The sequence below is a fragment of the Paramormyrops kingsleyae genome, chromosome 22 (assembly GCF_048594095.1).
Source record: "Paramormyrops kingsleyae isolate MSU_618 chromosome 22, PKINGS_0.4, whole genome shotgun sequence".
Taxonomy (NCBI): domain Eukaryota; kingdom Metazoa; phylum Chordata; class Actinopteri; order Osteoglossiformes; family Mormyridae; genus Paramormyrops; species Paramormyrops kingsleyae.
The window spans coordinates 15684192-15701272 of record NC_132818.1 but is presented as its reverse complement, the minus strand read 5'-3'; the positions used below and the strand labels follow the sequence as shown (position 1 = coordinate 15701272).

The 17081-nt window shown below is 51.4% G+C and overlaps 1 protein-coding gene across 2 annotated transcripts; it reads right to left on the bottom strand.

Annotated features, from left to right (window-relative positions):
• Nucleotides 1–9213: 9213 nt before the first annotated feature.
• On the bottom strand, nucleotides 9214–16046 carry rdh8a (retinol dehydrogenase 8a). Of its 2 annotated transcripts, none has more exons than XM_023821741.2 (6): nucleotides 15692–16043; nucleotides 12855–13016; nucleotides 12524–12703; nucleotides 11799–11892; nucleotides 11281–11464; nucleotides 9214–10028 (listed from the first exon to the last, which is right to left on the bottom strand). In XM_023821741.2, the coding sequence occupies exons 1-6, from the start codon at nucleotides 15894–15896 to the stop codon at nucleotides 9801–9803; spliced, it is 1053 nt and encodes a 350-aa protein (XP_023677509.1). In that variant the 5' UTR covers nucleotides 15897–16043; the 3' UTR covers nucleotides 9214–9800. The 2 variants fall into 2 exon arrangements, with proteins under 2 accessions (XP_023677509.1, XP_072561135.1); XM_072705034.1 differs by lacking the exon at nucleotides 9214–10028 and adding an exon at nucleotides 10042–11003 and having other exon boundaries at nucleotides 15692–16046.
• Nucleotides 16047–17081: the final 1035 nt, after the last annotated feature.

Genomic DNA, 17081 nt, shown 5'->3' with positions numbered 1-17081 from the left:
TACCACACCCTCCCCCTTACACCAGGCACCCCCCCCCCCCCCCCCCACACACACGAGTCCTTGCCCGCCCTCCCCGGGTGACTCCAGTCCTCCATGGCACTGCATCCATGTTTCTGCCACGTTTGTTTGGGGATGGTTCACAGCACCATGCCGTTTCTGGCTAAACAAACATTCCCGACATTCGACCGATTGCTCCCCCCCCCCCCACACTCCCCCCACCCCACCAAAGTGAGAGAATTCCACACTAAGCCCAAACCCCCCCCCCAACCCCTTCATCCGCCTCCCTGGATGTTTCACTTCCCACATATATGAGGGGCTAAAATAAGCATCAGCAAATTGCAACCATAAGTTGCAATGCCCCCCCCCCCCATTTCACAATGGGAACCGCCGTGGCCCCTGTTTCCCTGGCTTCCTGGGGTGAAGCCCCCATCATTGGCCGTCTGCAGCACTACATGTCAGCCACGGTAATTAAATAAACCCTGGCTGCCATTTCCTCTCCCGGACCTTTCTCATCACTAGGGGGCGCAGCGGTGTAAGTGACACTGAGGATGAGCCTCGTCTGAAATCCTCTGCCCCCCCCCCCGACTCAAGACGCCATCTCCCTTCTGTCCGCCATGCGCTGGAACCCGATCTCTGTGGGACACTTGTGGGGAGGCAATTTTGTTTTCGTTTCATTTTGAGGGACGCCATGAGCGGGGACTGTGGGGGTGGGGGGAGTGGGGGGGGTGAGGAGGAAGTCTCCTTATAATTGCTACTTGTTTAAAAAGTCATGGGAGGGTCAGGGAGCGTGGAGGTAGCCCCTGTGATGGGGTAGGTGGCTCACTGGCTCCCTTCCAGGCCTCTCGAGGGTCCGCGGCCAGAGGCACTTAGCAGATTACAGCTATCCGCTTCTACGCCAGACCCAGAGATGCGACCCCCCCCCCCCCCCCCCAAAGATGCTGACAGGCTTTATCTGGCTGCTGAGGACTTCAAAAAAGGGCTTGCAGATACCATTGTCCTTCTGGACTGGGACTCGGGCACTGTGACTCTCAAAGACCCAATCTGAGAGGTCCTGCAATCGTCAAGATTCTGTCTGGCGTTCAGGTTCGTCGGCGTCCAGAGTGTGTCCCGGTCTGTTATGCCCTGTCTGCGAGGGATCCGTCTTTGGGCCATGTCTGATCCCCCAGTCGGCCTGGATGGGCTCTCCAGACGAATCCAGCAACCGCCTGCGATAGTGAATGAATGAAACATGAGAGAGAGAGAGAGAGAGAGAGAGAGAACGAGAGACTGATCCTCCCGCTTCCATGGCGACGGCGATTTTCATTCACCTTTTCCAAGAATGCATTCCGGCGGGGCTCTCCATGGAAACGTGCTTTGCCGTGGCGTTGCCATGGAAACACATGCCGTCTCGGGGCTGCTGGGAACTGAGGGAGAGCAGCATGTGTGAAGGTGCCTCCCTCAAGCTGGGTCCCATATTTACGTCCTCCGGCTAATTAACGCAGAGGACAGCGTATGCAAATGAGGTGGGCAGGGCCACCGCTGGTGGCCGTGGTTTGTCACCGGGGAGGCAGACATCCCGGCTGCCCTGTCCCAGGCTTGCCGAGGCCATGGAACTTTCTAGGTCCCTTCTGATTGAGGCCTTTCGTTTGTTGGAAAAACATTAAATATAAATAAATGAAGTCACCCCAGTCTTCCATCTTGCGTGGGCGACTTCCAGACCCCCGTCTTTAAATAGCCGTTAGTAAGGCTGGAGGAATGGGAGCCGATTCTCCTTAGAAGGCCCTTGGCACTGGGCCTCTGAGTGGCCTGGGGTCCTGGGGCGTGCTTCCGTCCCCCTGCGGTTCGCTAGTGGTCTGGCACCCTCTCACCTCATGGAAGAAGGGCTGCGTGGCATGGGAAGGCCCCCATTTCCCCACCCCAGTAGGGGTACCTACCAGCACTCACACCAGACATTCTGTGTGCCCCCCCCCCCCCCCTGAGGCTTGGGGCCCTCCTGTTGGCCACAAACCCCAACCCCAAATCCCACTCTGCCTGACTTATCTGTGTTCCCCAGTGCCGAGAGATGGTCCTAGCGGTAAATAATGCGTTTTGCAAGGACCTGTGGGAGAATGGAGTATTTGCGGCCACATTTTCAGGGAAGGTATGTGGGGGGGGGAGGGGACACTGAGGACCACGGTGACATGTTGACACACGTCATCCGTCCGCGAGGGTCAGACGTGTGCACGCTCACACTAACGGTAGCTCTGTGAAGTGTCCATCACGCTCAGCAGTGGATTTTTCCCTGGTTCTCGACCAACAAAATGGGGAACATCCCCCCCCCCCCCCTAACATGACAGATTCCAGGATTTCCTGCCTCGGAGGGCCAGCATCTGTACCCTTCAGTCTTGTCTGCTTGTTTGTCGTCCGCAGTTTGCATCACGCGCATCTCGCTCTGCTGTCTGCTGCATAAACCCTCTGGCTGGTTACACTTTGTGGTTCTCTGGTGTTGGTTGGGCTGCAGCTTGAGATTTTGGGCCCCCAAACCAGACCGATCCAATTATGTTCCAAATTTTTTAGGGTTCCTGTCACTCAGGGGCCCTTGGAATCATCCTAACTTTCCCTCCTGCTTGTTGGCATGAAGTGTAGAGTGCTGATGTGTTAGGGACACGTGTGTGTGTGTGTGTGTGTGTGTGTGTGTGTGTGTGTGGGGAGGGCGGGCCGAACACGTTTACGTGTGTGTGTTTGTGCGACTGAACATGTTTGCGTGTGTGTTGGGAAAACTATCCACTGGCTGTGCAGTTTTATTTGTGACCAAATAGCAGGGCGTGTTTGTTTGTGTTTGTTTGCGTTTGTTTGTACGGGATTCTGCCTCTTTTGTGTGTTTCAGAGCACACGTGTCAGCACGCGAGTCCAGCCACGTGGTCGCGCGCTGGCATATCCGTGTGCCTGCGCATATATGTACAAGAGAGACCCCAGGCCGCTCTGAGACGGTACGGGCCGCCCGACGGGTTTTTCCAGTCCGACGATGGACTCCTCAGTCAGGATGGGGCTTGCCGTGCGCCCCAGATCTTCCCAAAGAGGGCGGAGAGGTCCTGTCCTCTGTGCTCATACTCGGGAGCGGTTCCCAAGAAGCTTGTCTGGTTATTATTTTCCTGTTTGGGCCTTTGATGGGGGGTGGGAACGCCTGCGGCGGCGATGCACCAATCCCTCCAACGTCACTCTTAAAGGCGCAGAGAGATTTATTTTTCAGCCAAGGAACCTCACCTTTATCCACAGTCTTCATGTAAAGGGCATGTTCGGTGTTTTTGTGAGTTTTCGTGAAATGCACAGGCGGCGAAGAATTCAGATATTTAAGAGATTTGTTTTTAGCCGTTTTTCATCAGGCCAGGAGCCGCAATTCACGTCTACAGTCTCCGATCCTTGGGCGTGGGATGGAACTTGGGCTTATTCTGTGTTTTTCTGCCTTTTTCTCAAAGAGGAAGCAGCAGCCGGTCTATCTGTGCGGGCCAGAGTGAGCGGAACACAGCTGCCCTGGGATTGATAATCAGCATATAATCACGAGCCAGTTGTTCTTTCACAAGGTCAGGCAGACCTCAGCATCTCCAGTATCCCGTTTCTCCCGTCTGAGTTTGATGGCTGCCACTGTGAGACTGGAGCTGTTTGTGCCTTTTTAATTATTAAACCAAAGCGATGTGCGTTTTTGAGAGAGAAGGGCCTTGCATCACGAGCTGACAGTGACATCATTCTGTTGACCCTGGGATTGGAACCAGCAACCTTCCGATTGCAGCATCCAAACCCGCACCACACTGACTATAACCCTGTCCCCTTTTCTCCGTCCTACACGTCTGCCTCTTCCCATGCTCTTCCTGCGGACGTCCTCCTGTCCCGACCGTCACGGCCATTGATAATCACCGTGCCCCGGTTCTCATTGACCCTGCGTGACGGACGTATCCTCTCGTGCTCTGCCTGTGCGGCTCCGTTAGGTTACAGTGGCTGCTGCAGTGAAGCGGCGCTTCGCGGATGTATCCTGTATAAAATACCCGCTGTCTGCCGTGGCACTTATGGCGGAGATGGCTGACCTGGTGACTCTGGTCAGGCTCCTGACCTGATCCTGGTGGGAAGAAGGAGCAAACTGTTCCAGAGTCGCCACTGCAGGCCCTGCAGCCCCTGACCTCTGACCCCTCTCCGCTGCGCCTTCCTACATGCGTGCCCTGAGGGGACAGTGGTGGCGGTGGGAGAGACGTGGCCCCTAAATGCCACCCGGGGCCACTCCGCAGACGAGGACCCTGTTCCCAAGGATTCCTTCATCGTAAAAAAAAAAGCCCAAAACATAAACTCTCATTCTTCTCCCGGAGGCATGAGTGGGAACGGACTGGTAGCTCCAGTCCTGTTCGCCGTCGATCCAAGACACAGACCAGCATCTGAGCTCAGCTGGAGAAGGACAGGACAATGTGGACCATGTAATGTGACATGATTGTCATTATAATCATATGATAATCAGTGCAGGGAGAAGGTCTCAATTGTATTGGTGGAAACAAGTACGTTCCACAAAACACACACCCACACACACACACGCCCTCATTCTGGGTATTCTGCTTGTGCGACCTGTGCGAACCGAGACAGGAAGTGACATCAGCAACATGGGAGCATGTGACGTATACCCTGCGCCCACGCCCTTCACAGGTCTGCATCGCTCTCGATGTCACGCACGTCAGATGGTCTTCCTGCAACCGAAGACTGAACGAACCCGGCTCAGTGAAGCAGAACTAATCAGAACCAGACCACGGGTCAGGAGCCAGGACCGCAGAGGAGGTGGAAGAGGGTGGGGAGGAGGAGGGGGGGGGGCAAGTTTGCTTCTTTTCCCTGGGAACGAGGAGGCATGGCGTCTAGTGATTGGAATAAGCCATTTCCATTACAGAACGACCAACAAACAATCCACTTCCATAAAAGAGAAATCCGCTCATTTCCTAGCCACATTTGCCATTTGTTTCGGGACAAATCTTTCGAGTAAATTCATTTGAGAAAAATGTTTTGAGATGGCGGAGCGTGGCATTAACTCTGCCGAATCGCTTTTTGATTAATGGGGACAGACCAGTCAGTCACACACCGCCGACAGTCCAGAAGCGTGTGTGTGTCTGTGTGTTGTCGTCCACGTGAGTGAGTGTGCGTTAACGATACGCGCTGATACGTGTTTACGAGGCTGGTAGTTCTGTGGCTCTTTCTTTGCCGATAAGGGGTGTGATTCAGGACATGTGCATATGTGTGTGTAAATGCCTCGCTGATTTTTAAAATAACATTCGGAATAATAATCCTCCGGGTCTACCAGCCAAAATGTAACGCGACCAAGCTGAGTAAACAAACGAGCTCTGGACTGGGACCGTTTGGCTGGTAGTTGTTCAGGAACACGCCTGACTTGGGTCTGTCTGGTTCTGTCCTGCTGGAAGCTCTGGGTCCATGGCACGAGGTTAATACAATGAATCTTGAAAAACTGGGACAAGGCGTGTTTATTTTGATTGGCTGGCCTGGTCAGAATAGTTGGCATGAGTGAAGAGTGATTGGGTGTTTGTTGGACAGAGATTAGCGGCATTGTTTCAGACGCTAGCCCAGACTCATCGCTGTGAAGGTTATCTGTCCTGCCTGTCTGGTCTTGTCACAATCGATGTCCCACAATCACCGAGCCACGGATCTCACCATCACACACTCTCAAGAATTTCCCTCTGGGATCAATAAAATCCGTCTAATCTAGCCTAATCATGGCACCACGGACAACTAAGCTGGGCTCTACTTGGACCTGTTGTTGAGGACAAGCCACCTAAACAGGCTTTCAAGGGAGGAACTTTCCGTAGGTCTGTCCAGGGTCACCGAAGGTAAACAAACAGAGAGGAGACTGTGAAATCAGGGCAGCTGAAGACTGTCAGGGGGAGTGGGGGGGGGGGGGGGGGGGAGACAAAAGCTCTTAATTACAAAGACCAGGAACAAAAATCCCTACACAACAGAGAGAGAGAAAGAGAGAAGGAGAAGAAGGGAGAGACGGGGGAAGGTAGGAGGAGGAGCGCAGCAGAGGAGTGTAGGGAGCGGATTATGGCAGATATGGCGATGTTTTCTTCACGGGGGGGGCGTGGCAGGCTACCGTGGGAACGTGCAGCTGCCAAGAAACACCTGAACTGGGACGGGGTCACATGGGTGCGAGCTGCACGCAGACACAGCTGAAACATGCCGTGCTGCAATCAAGCATGTGAGTGCGTGGGCATGCGTGTGCGTGACTGCCCTCTGGGCGTGTGCATGAGCTTGGGAAGCGTGCACTCCAGCCCCCCCGGGCCTTTATCCACTCCTCGCTGCTCCTGATTAAAAACACGCCGGTCGGGTTCCGAGACACAGTTCAGGTTTCCTGCGACACAAACGTAGATCCTGTCGTGGCTCCCAACAGCATGTCCTAATGGCAGCTTAGTAATCTGAGGGATTTAAGCAGATAGCCAGAGTTTTGGGGGCGGAGGGGCGAGGGGGGGGGGGGGGGGGGGGCGGAGGGGAGATCCAGGTTTGTGTCAGATAATTTACATCATGTCATAATGGAAGCTGGGGACAGCAGTGGTACTTACTGCCACTCAAATCATACATTTGTTTGGGCCCCCTGAGGGTTGGGGGCCCCCTGTTGGCCACAAACAGTCACTACACTGGGTGGGCCTTAAGTGACTTTTTGAGTTGGACCTCAGACAGGGGTATAGCTAACAATTGTGGCCCCCCTGACAAAATGTTCCCTTGGGCCCCCCTGCCACCCCCACACCCACATATTCAGGGGTCCGCGTTGAGCGCAGGGCCCCTGAATCTGCAGGGGTATCCAAGCCCCGGCTGTGAGCCTGGCAGGGGATGCTGGAGCCCATTTATGGAGGTCTCTCTTACTCCAGCTGCCACGGACCCCCCACCCCTGGGCGTCAGGTGGACGCAGCAGCATTTCCACATGGTGACGAGGCATTGTCAGTTGCGATTGCAGTCACACACAACACAAAAGCGGTGCGTGAAATGCTCAAGGTTTACACGTATGAAGCATTCAGCTTGGGCGTGTGAATGTCAAACCCCATAAACCTGAAGAGTAACGCCAGAAGGCTCGAATGATGAATGGGCGACTGAAAACACAATTGGCTCTGAAAAGAGGGCATGGCTTCACAAGGCCACGCCCCCTTCTAGGGTTACTGGACTTTGGTTAGTGGGTAGAGGCTGGGGGATTGAAACCAATAACCTCCTGGTGCTGCACATGGGGGCTGGTTTCCAGGCTGAAATTCTTTCTAGCTCAGATCCTCCCCATCTGACCAGTAATTCTGACCCATAAGCATTGTCTAGATATGGCGCTGGTTCAGGAACTAGCACAAGGTCCTCGTGGCCAGGATCTGACTGGCAGGTTGTTGGAGCAGTAGGCGACCTGGCCCGGTTCCGACGGCCTGTTTTCCCAGGGTCTCCTTCCTGGAGAGTCGCCTGTTCTCTCTGCTCAGCCCTGGTCGGGTCACAGGCCGCTGTGGGGGCCGCCAAGGTAATGAGCAGCTTCCTGTCTTCCTCTCCTCACGCTCTGTCAAGCTTCTCCTTTCCCGCTTTGCGTCCAGCAGCCTTCTGCTATGCTGTCGAGTGATGGAGGGGGGGGGGGCTTTCTGTAACGTGACGCGCGGAGCCTGGCCTGTGTCGTGCAGCTGTGAGCTTCCACTGGCTCTGTGTGCGGTTCTGTGCTCTTCTATGCTTTATAGTGCAGTCCTGTCCTGTGTAGTTCTATACTTTGCAGTTCTGTGTTCTGTGCTTTGCTGTGCAGTTCTATGCTTTGCAGTTCTGTGTTCTATGCTTTGCAGTTCTATGCTTTGCAGTTCTGTGTTCTATGCTTTGCTGTGCAGTTCTGTGCTTTGCAGTTCTGTGTTCTCTGCTTTGCTGTACAGTTCAATGCTTTGCAGTTATGTGTTCTATGTTTTGCAGTTCTGTGCTTTGCTGTGCAGTTCTATGCTTTGCAGTTCTGTGTTCTATGCTTTGCTGTGCAGTTCTATGCTTTGCAGTTCAGTGTTCTATGCTATACTGTGCAGTTCTGTGTTCTATGCTTTGCTGTGCAGTTCTGTGCTTTGCAGTCCTGTGTTCTACGCTTTGCTGTGCAGTTCTGTGCTTTGAAGTTCTGTGTTCTATGCTTTGCTGTGCAGTTCTGTGTTCTATGCTTTGCAGTTCTGTGCTGTGCAGTTCTGTTTTTTTTGGTTTGCTGTGCAATTTTGTGCTGTGCAGTTCTGTGTTCAACGGTTTGCTGTGCAGTTCTGCTTTGTTAAGTTCTGTGTTCTATGGTTTGCTGTGCAGTTCTGCTTTGTTAAGTTCTGTGTTCTATGGTTTGCTGTGCAGTTCTGTGCTGTGCAATCGTCCTATGCACCATGATCCCTGAGCGCTTTGCCCCTCTCAGACACAGAGTTCAGCATTGGCCTGTTCCCTGAATGAGGGGGGGGGGGGAGGGGGGGGTGACACCTTGACCGATTCAGCTGGGGAGAAAGGCCCTCTTTCCCCTGTGGGAGCCTGCCCCCAAACTCCTCCTTGTCCCAAAGGGGGGCCCTTCACTCCCAGACCCCTCCCCCCTCCCCACCCGTGGTCCTGCCCTGATTGAGATTGACAGATGTTTTGTCCCATTGTGCTGCAGCCGTCGGTGCTGATGAAGACGCACAAGTGCTGCACGGGCTACTGCCCCCCCCCCCTCCCCTCGCTGGACTGGAGCAGCATCTCCCCACAGGACGCACAAGCCGGTGAGTGATTACATAAGCATAAGTGTGGGGTGTCATTGTAGGTACTTGGGGGGTTTGGTCCTGTTTGTGCCTGGGAGGGCCAGAGAAATCCTGTGCCCAGTGGGTGGTAAAGCGGGGGAGGTGGGGGTAAATTGTCCCTATGTGTTCTCAATTGGCACTGCCCTATTTGGGAGACTAAGTATGTGTTACACATGCAAGCATAAACACCAGGCACCCAATCTGCCCCCGAATGGTACACTTACATATAAATGCCCTGAACACTACTTACATAAGACCAGTGCCTGTGTCACTTTTTCTTACAGTTAATTCAACCCAGAAATACAGCATAAGTGACTGTAGACCAACCCAGCCTGCTACGGTAATGATTGCAGGATTAAGACGCTTTACTCCCCTCTGCCGGTCAACCTCAGTATTGCAGTTCGGATTTCCTCCTGTGCGCGTGAACCTTTCATTTGGATTCGACGTTACGTTTGAAATGATCATGTGCTCTTTTGGATTAAGTCAGGACATTGTTTAATTTAAAAACAGGGTCATTACTCGATCTTAAAAAGTTAAGGATTAAAAAAAAAACATTTAAAAGGCACAGAGAATTACATGAGACGATATAATCAGTGAGCAACTTCGAGCTTCTAAATTTCTTCTGCTGCTGAACAAAAAGTGACAGGTTACGACAAAATCTCCGCTACCGTTTCCCCTCTCCAGCTCCTACTGCTCTCTCCTTGGATTTGACTGATCTGTCCTGCAGTGAGGATCCTCCCTATTTCTGTGTTGGAGATGAGGGATATTTATTTTCTATGGAAAAGAAGGCAACAGTGGCCTTTGAGGTGACTGGACTTTGCTGTGATTTCAGCAGATGATCGATTTTCCTCCTGCTCTTAATTATGCCCCTGTAAACTGGGGCAGAAAAACGGCATAATGAGTTTTATATTTTAGCTACAGCCCTCAGTAGATCTACAGAATAAAAAGTGTATGTGTTTGACAGGGGTGGCCGGGGGGGAAAGACTGTCCTACTTGTTTATACCCCAGCCCTTAAGGAAGAGTATAAATACAGTCTCAGCAGCAGTACACTTGTCCCCGTACTCTCTGGTGCCCCCTTCAGTCAGGGGAGATATTGCGCCTGCGGAAGCACCGGCAGGTCAGGCATTTGAGGATGCTGACGGTGATGTGCATCAGCGTGCCGAAGTTGAAGAGCAGATTGTAGAAAGTGTGGATGGACAGACCTCCGGTTTCATCTGCGTACTTCATGGCCACGATGGGGGTGTAGAGGGTGTTGGTCAGATTGCGAAATCGAGGGCGACTCGCCTCAATGACCTTCTTGGTGCACTTTGATGGACAGAGAGAGAGAGATGGGGGGGGGGTTATTATTATCCTTACTGGGGGTGCACACTTCCTGGGGGTTTTACTAATTATTAATGATGTAAAGAAGTTTTACTTGGCACAAAAAGCAGCAGAGTCATGCCAGAGGTTTTGAACATTGCTAGAAATGTTGTTGTTTTGCTCTTCTGTTAATTCCAAAAGTTTCAATTAAATCCCCCAAAGTTGCGGAAGATCAGAGTGCCGCCCTAGAGGACGAACATGTTTTTACATTCTTTTACATTTATAGTTCACATAAATGATTATGTTTTATTAATATTTACATGGTCTTTTCTGTTTGTTATTGTGCTATGATGGTTCTGAAGCCAAGAAATGCTGGGTGACAATGAAAACTGAAACTGGGAGAAGACACAACAATAGCATTCCAGAATGGGCAGTAACTGATACTCGACTGGCGCCGCGTCCGGGAACAAAGCTCAGCGTGTCCCTGTGAGGGACTGGGGGGCGAGCAGGACCACCGGACAGATGTGTGCGGGCCGCAGAACCTGATGACAGCCCCCAGGACGCCGCTGCTGCTTGTTTGGATCACCTTCTATGACCTGCCACTTAAAACTGTACTTGGGTTCATCACAAAGTGGATCTCGTGTTATCTTGGGCCTGGGGGCGGTGGGAGGAGCGCCGGCCCTGGGAGGGTCCTGGGGGGCGTCGGCCATGGTGACAGACACTGGGCCTCGTTCGGCTTGTTTCTTGTCGGGTCCAGAGCTCCTCACATTCCACATAAGGTTTGAATAGCGGCGCTAATTAGCTGCCCCACCAGGGCCTTTCCAGCCTCGGATGTTCTGCAGCCACTTAAGCAGAGCCAGACGAATCCCTTCAGACTGGCGACTCTCCATGCAGTGAGGGCATCGGTCAGGTCACAGTGGAGATGTCAGCGCCATAAACTGCGCGTCTTGGTCCCTCCGTTTTTTAAAGCTAATGCGCCACCTAGTGGTGGATAATTATAGAACAACGTATCATTTTGCGTTGACCTATATAAAATCTTCATGGACATAAACACACTACATTTACTTCTCATTTAATTTACAAATATATAATAAAACCCCACAACCTCGTCCTCTTCTGCTGCCCAAAACGTGTCGGCATTCTTGAGGGATGTAGACATAAAACTGAAATCATGTGTAGGGATCTTCTGTTGTACCCTTGAACATGGTACTCAGTTTAAACTGTGCTGTTTGTCACACTGGACGGGGGGGGCACTGACCTTGGCGATGTCATCAGCCGACTGACCCATGGCCTCGAACATGTGGATGGAGGAGGGCAGGTAGACGTCCTTGAAATAGCGCACGGTGTCCGCGTCTGCACCCGGGAACTCCATCTTCGCTACATCCTGCATGATCTTCACCTCGAACTCTGTGTGCACAGGGCCTGGCTCGATCATCGACAGTCTGAGAGAGAGAGAGAGAGAGAGAGACAGCCAGGCGGTTCAAACTGCCATTTTACAATTTCTGTAGGGAATCACTACTGCAAACAAAATGTCTCAAATGCAAACCAGAGCACAGAAAGGCTGAGAATGCTGTCAGCATTTTGCTTTGGTTGAAGTGACTGACCCGGTTTCAAAGTGTTTAACAACAACCACGCACGTTTATTTTGAACCGTCATTCCCCTTCATTATTATCTGCGTCCCTATGGGAGAGAAGAGACGGACAGGGGAACGGAGATCAAGGCAGATCAGACACCGGAGGAAGAGTCAGAGTCTGAGACAGACCCGTCATGACTCACTTGACGTTGAACTTGAGCAGCTGTACAGCCAGACTCTCGCAGAAGCCCTCCATTGCGAACTTGGAGGCTGTGTAGACGTCATTAAACACCACCCCTGTAGGGGGCAGCCACACACCACTGGTCACCCTTTCAGTCTGCATTCAGTTAGGATACTTTACCCATCATGCACTGGGGCCTTGCTACTACACAACACTTTACCCATCATGCACTGGGCTGTGTTACTACACAGCACTTTACCCATCATGCACTGGGCTGTGTTACTACACAGCACTTTACCTATCATTGGTTGAATCTCAACATGCGCACTTCACCACTTCACCGTACTTGTGTTCCTGTGTACCTGTTTTATGTCATCTTCCATTGTCGAAGACCAGTTCCAATACTAAGAATACAAGTACAGAGGACGGTAAAAATCCCCGCATATTGGTCTTGCTCTGCTCCAAATATCAAGGATACATCAGTTGCATCCTCACCGAATGAGACCAATCCTGTGACTCATTGCACCCCAAGTTCGTCCTTGGAAATCGAGTTAGCAAGATCGGACTTGCCAAGACCACAAGTACGGTTTTTGTGTTCTCGATTTTGAGAATCACCCATGTACTGCAGCCTCCCAATATGCAGCACCCTACCCATCATGCACTGGGCTGTGTCACTACACAGCCTCCAATTACAGATTCCTCCTGACCCCCGCCCCCCCGGTCCCCGGTCCCCGCCAGGTCCCACACCCTGCAAGCCCATGACGCTGCTCATCACGATGATGTGTCCGCTCCTTCTCCTCTTCATGTCTGGCATCACCTCCTTGATCATGCGCACCACGCCAAAGAAGTTGGTCTCGAACACCTTCTTCATCTCCTCTATGCTGATGCTCTCCACCGGGCCGAGCAGACCGATGCCCGCGTTGTTGACTGATGGAGGAAGAGCCAATCAGTCAATCAGTCTGCCAATTAATGAATGCAGTTACGACATTAGCCACAGTGGGTCAGTGTGAAGAAACACAGCAGGTGGCGTGGTGGTGGTGGGGGGGGGAGGTCAGTGTGGGGGTCAGAGGTCACCCACTGAGCACATCCACGCGCCGGTCCTCGAGGCCGCCCACGCACTGCCTGACCGACTCCTCACTGCAGACGTCCAGCACCCGCAGTGCCAGCGTGTCCCCGTGGGCGTCGCCCACAGCTTCCAGAAGCTTCTCCTTCCTCTTCAGGTCTCGCATGGTGGCTACGACTGCGGGCAGAGGCAGGGACTCACGGTGACTCGCTGTGTCCGGGACTCACTGGGACTCATTAGAATGTCAAGGAGGTGTGTAGGTACTGGCGTCAAGATGATGCTGAGACCGTGTGATCAGAAGGCCGATGGTTCAAATCCCTGCTTTCTCACAAATGTACGTCATGTAATACAGTTATGTTACTTAGCAGCTGCCTTTATCCAAAGCAAATATACATTTCTTTATGAAACCAATGTTAGACAGTATCTGGACCAATCGGAGGTTAAGGGCTTAGCTTAAGGGCCCAAAGGTGAAATCATTCTGGCAACGCTGGGATTTAAACCAGCGACCTTCCGGTCACGAGCACAACATCCTCACCCACCAAACAACACAGCGAATCTCTCTATATGCTAAGATAATAAGGCAGTAATGACACTCTGCTGGCCACACAGTACCAGCCCCGAGAATCCTTAATATGGCAGCATGAAGGGGTGATGAATTATTATGGGGTGTCAAAGAGGTTGTCCCGGGGACTGTGGTGTTTACATGACCCCCATGTAGATGGGGGCCGGTGCATTTAGCCTTTTGCCACGGATCCGAGGACCTGTGAGTCTTTACGGAGGCTGCTTTAATGAGATTATCTGATTGGGTCCATTGAGGGATATTCCTCTGGCTTCTTTGGTGCTTGTAGTGAGTGGGGGGGGGGGGGGGGCTGAGTGAGCTGGGAACCGGGCGCGTCTCCCATCCGTGGGGAACAAAAGCGGGCCTGGTCTGTTCTTTATTTACATCCCCTGTGCCGCAGATAGAGGCAGGGGGCTGTTATCTGCCCTCTGGTCGCCACAGAAACGAGGGCCACTGGGGGAGGGTGTGGGGGGAGGGTAATTGGAAAGGAGGGGGCAATTAGGATGGGAGCTGAATAGTGGTAAAGTGTCCCTGCTCACCGCCCCCCCCCCCCCCCCCCCCCACCTCCCCTGCCAATTCTACTCTGCAAAGTAAACAGAAAATCTTTTTAAAGGGTTAATTTGTGCCTTTGTGTTTCCCCATTGGCTGGCTGTATCGCCGCGGTTACCGTGGCGTCAGCATCGCCGTCATGCCCCCCCCAGTCGGCCTCGTCGCCTGAGGAATGCCTTGGGCCCCAGATTACAGCGCACTTACCCACAATCCGCTGAGGAGGGACAGAATCTCCCCTGGGGGAGGGTTAGGAGTCCTTATTGATAGAGATAGCTACACAGTCTATTCGCTTATCGTTGGGGGGGGGGGGAGCGGCCACCCCTGATGGGAGACAGACCTCTAACCCCGGCCCCCCACCAACTAGAACACCTAACAAGTCCTCGAATGCATAGCTCTGCAGGATTGTGTCTGTATTTTGGTTCATGAGTTTGCATGTATGGGAATATAGGGCTACTATGTATCTGTCCATTTGTGTGTGTGTGTGTGTGTGTGCGTGTGTGTGTTTGTGTGAGTGTGTGTGTGTTTGTGTGCTTGTGCATGCATCTGTCTACATGTGTATTAAGTTCTGCACAGGCATGTATTTGTAAAATGTTGGGATGACAACATAAGAAGACACTACATCAGAGCAAATGCGCTTTAGCCGCTAATGGCAGCTTCACGGCAGATCTGCGGACCAAATAAAATGAATTCATTGTTCTTTCAGGCGCGCTGGAGGCAGATCTGCGCGATGTTAAATCCTCCGCAAGCAGGATTCCGTGGACCCCGGTTAGCAAACAGGGAATGTGGACACAAACCAGAATTGTTAATAAGTTCTGATACACAAGGACGATTTCTTTAAAAAAGAGCAGAGAGCGCTTCAGAACATCCTGCTTTATAATACATGCGTTTCGTTTAAATACACCGTTGTCAGGCCAGAAAGTAAAAAATAAAACCAAATGCTGTCTTTATTTATAGAAACGCCAACTTCTATGCATAAACAACTAAGTTACCAAAACCTGATTTGCGTGTGTGTGCGTGTGTGTCTCCCACGGTTGCGAACCTATAAATGTCTCTGCAAAGTTTATCCAATATGTGAAAGTTCAGTAATTGCTTTTTAACAATTTTAAATCCTTGTGTTTCATAGCATCACAAAATTACCAAAGCAGGGTGGGAACAGCCCAGCCGTCAAACCCTCGCCGGGGCCTCGATCCTCGCTCCCGCAAACCCGGGTGAAGGTCTGCGAGGCCCCCCAGCTTCAGCCTGAACCCTCGCTTGTACAGTTCACAAACTTTGTCCTCCCCCCCACATTCGCTCTAGTTTGCCGGCTTGTATGCGCGTTAGACACGGCGCTGAACCGGGGCAGCGATCTACAATTCACTGCGATAAAAGGGGTCTTTGTACGGGAGAAGTCACTTGAAAGGGAACTGGCAGTCCCTTTCTGATGCAGCCTGGCAAACGGTATCCTCCCGGAGCTGTCCCCTGGAAACCGTGCTTTCAATTGATAACAGTTGGGAGTCTCTCAAAGGGGAGAAGAAAGGGTTTTGAGGGAGAAGGGGAAACGGCGGAGTGTCAGTATACTGTACGTGTTTAAGCGGCTCCCTTGAGTTTGCAGGTAACTGACATTTTCACGCACTTTAATTAATTGACGCAAACTTGATCGCACCTTTTTGCAAACGCGACGCGCGGTATAAACAGAGCACGGATGCTTCTTATGAGCAATAACATTCCGGAGGAGAAGTATGGACGGGTAGGAAGGGACTTTTACCGTGGTATCGCTTCTTTTCGTCTCTGGCGAGCATCGCCGCGATCCGGAGACCGATCCCTGAGGAGCAGCCGGTGATGAGAACCACTTTCCGTCCGTCGCTCGCCATAGTTCGCAGTGCCGGGGCGCGGGTCCGCGTCGCTCTCCGCTCCGGGCTGCCGTCCGCCCGTCTTGAAAAATCAAGCGGATCATGCAACCGGCCGGCCATGTGAGCGAGTTTGTATGGTCACATGTTAGGCGAAGTCGCCCAGGTTGTCGTGCCCCCTCTGACGGATCCATGCACGCCGCTTCTCCTTTCTTTTTGCGAACTTTTCCCTTCTGTGCTTCTTATTACAGATATATGTGTGCATAACGCGGAATTAACTATTTGCCATAGATATGGGACAGTAACTGTACACGTGGAATTTAAAGTTTATATATCGGCAACACTTGAAAGTATCCATATAAGTGTCCAGTAATAAAAGTTTATAATAGTATAATAATAAAAGTTTATAATACTTATAATCTCTTTTATAAATGTCCCGTAGTAAAAGCAGGTACATTTACTGCTAAATATGCTGCCTTTTCAAAGATATGCTGAACTGTAATAGCACCTCTCGTTATGCCTCATAACATTGCTTATTATAGATATTAATCTTAGTAATTAGGCCGCATTTAAGAGGGATTTAAATTTGCAACGGTCGGTTATCCTCTGGACTTCCAGGTTTCACCCGCAGCCTAAAAAACTGCAGAATCTAATAATGTATGTCCATGTATTAAAATTAAAGCGCAATTCAAACTAATACGTTTTAAAATTACTATTTTTTTTTCTTCTTGAGCACATTATGACGTAATACTGCAAAAGTGCTGCGAATACAATAATAAACAGCGTTGTAATGTTTTTTGTCAGCACGCCACTTTATCACAAGACTTGAATAACAAACGTAAGAGACACGTCAAATCACGGTTAGGGTCAATTAACAACCAATTAATTATCTGTTCTGTAGTCATAGAGCAGTGCATAATGTACACATTATCAAATGCACTTGGCAGATCTGATGGAATACTTTTATACAGGTGTAAATATAAATGTAGGTACGACAGCGGTTCTAACAGAGGAAATTTGGCGCTCTAGCTCCCCCCACTGTTGTAATTTTGTACTGCAGGCCACGCTGCTGTTCGCGCTCTTCCGATGCTCAACAGGTTCGCACGGCAATTTGCCACAAGTTTTACAGAACAGAAATGGCCGAAGTACATAAAGAAAAATTAAGAGTGGAGACGAGCATCGGGGTTAATCAGCAGTGTGGATAGATGGTCCTGGACATGGTGTGATTGGGTTAGAGACTGAGGCGGCCAGTAGGTGCACCTGGGCTTCAAGTTGCAGAAGATGTCATGGCTCTTCCTGTAGCACAGG

Bases quoted from the DNA above. Each gene is read 5' to 3' on its own strand.
- rdh8a (XM_023821741.2), bottom strand. From the start codon at position 15,896: ATGGCCGGCCGGTTGCATGATCCGCTTGATTTTTCAAGACGGGCGGAC. The intron at 11,893-12,523 runs GTGTGGGACCTG...TGCCCCCTACAG, and splicing joins CAGCGTCATGGGCTTGCAGG to GGGTGGTGTTTAATGACGTC. The intron at 10,029-11,280 runs GTCAGTGCCCCC...TGTCCATCAAAG, and splicing joins CGGCTGATGACATCGCCAAG to TGCACCAAGAAGGTCATTGA.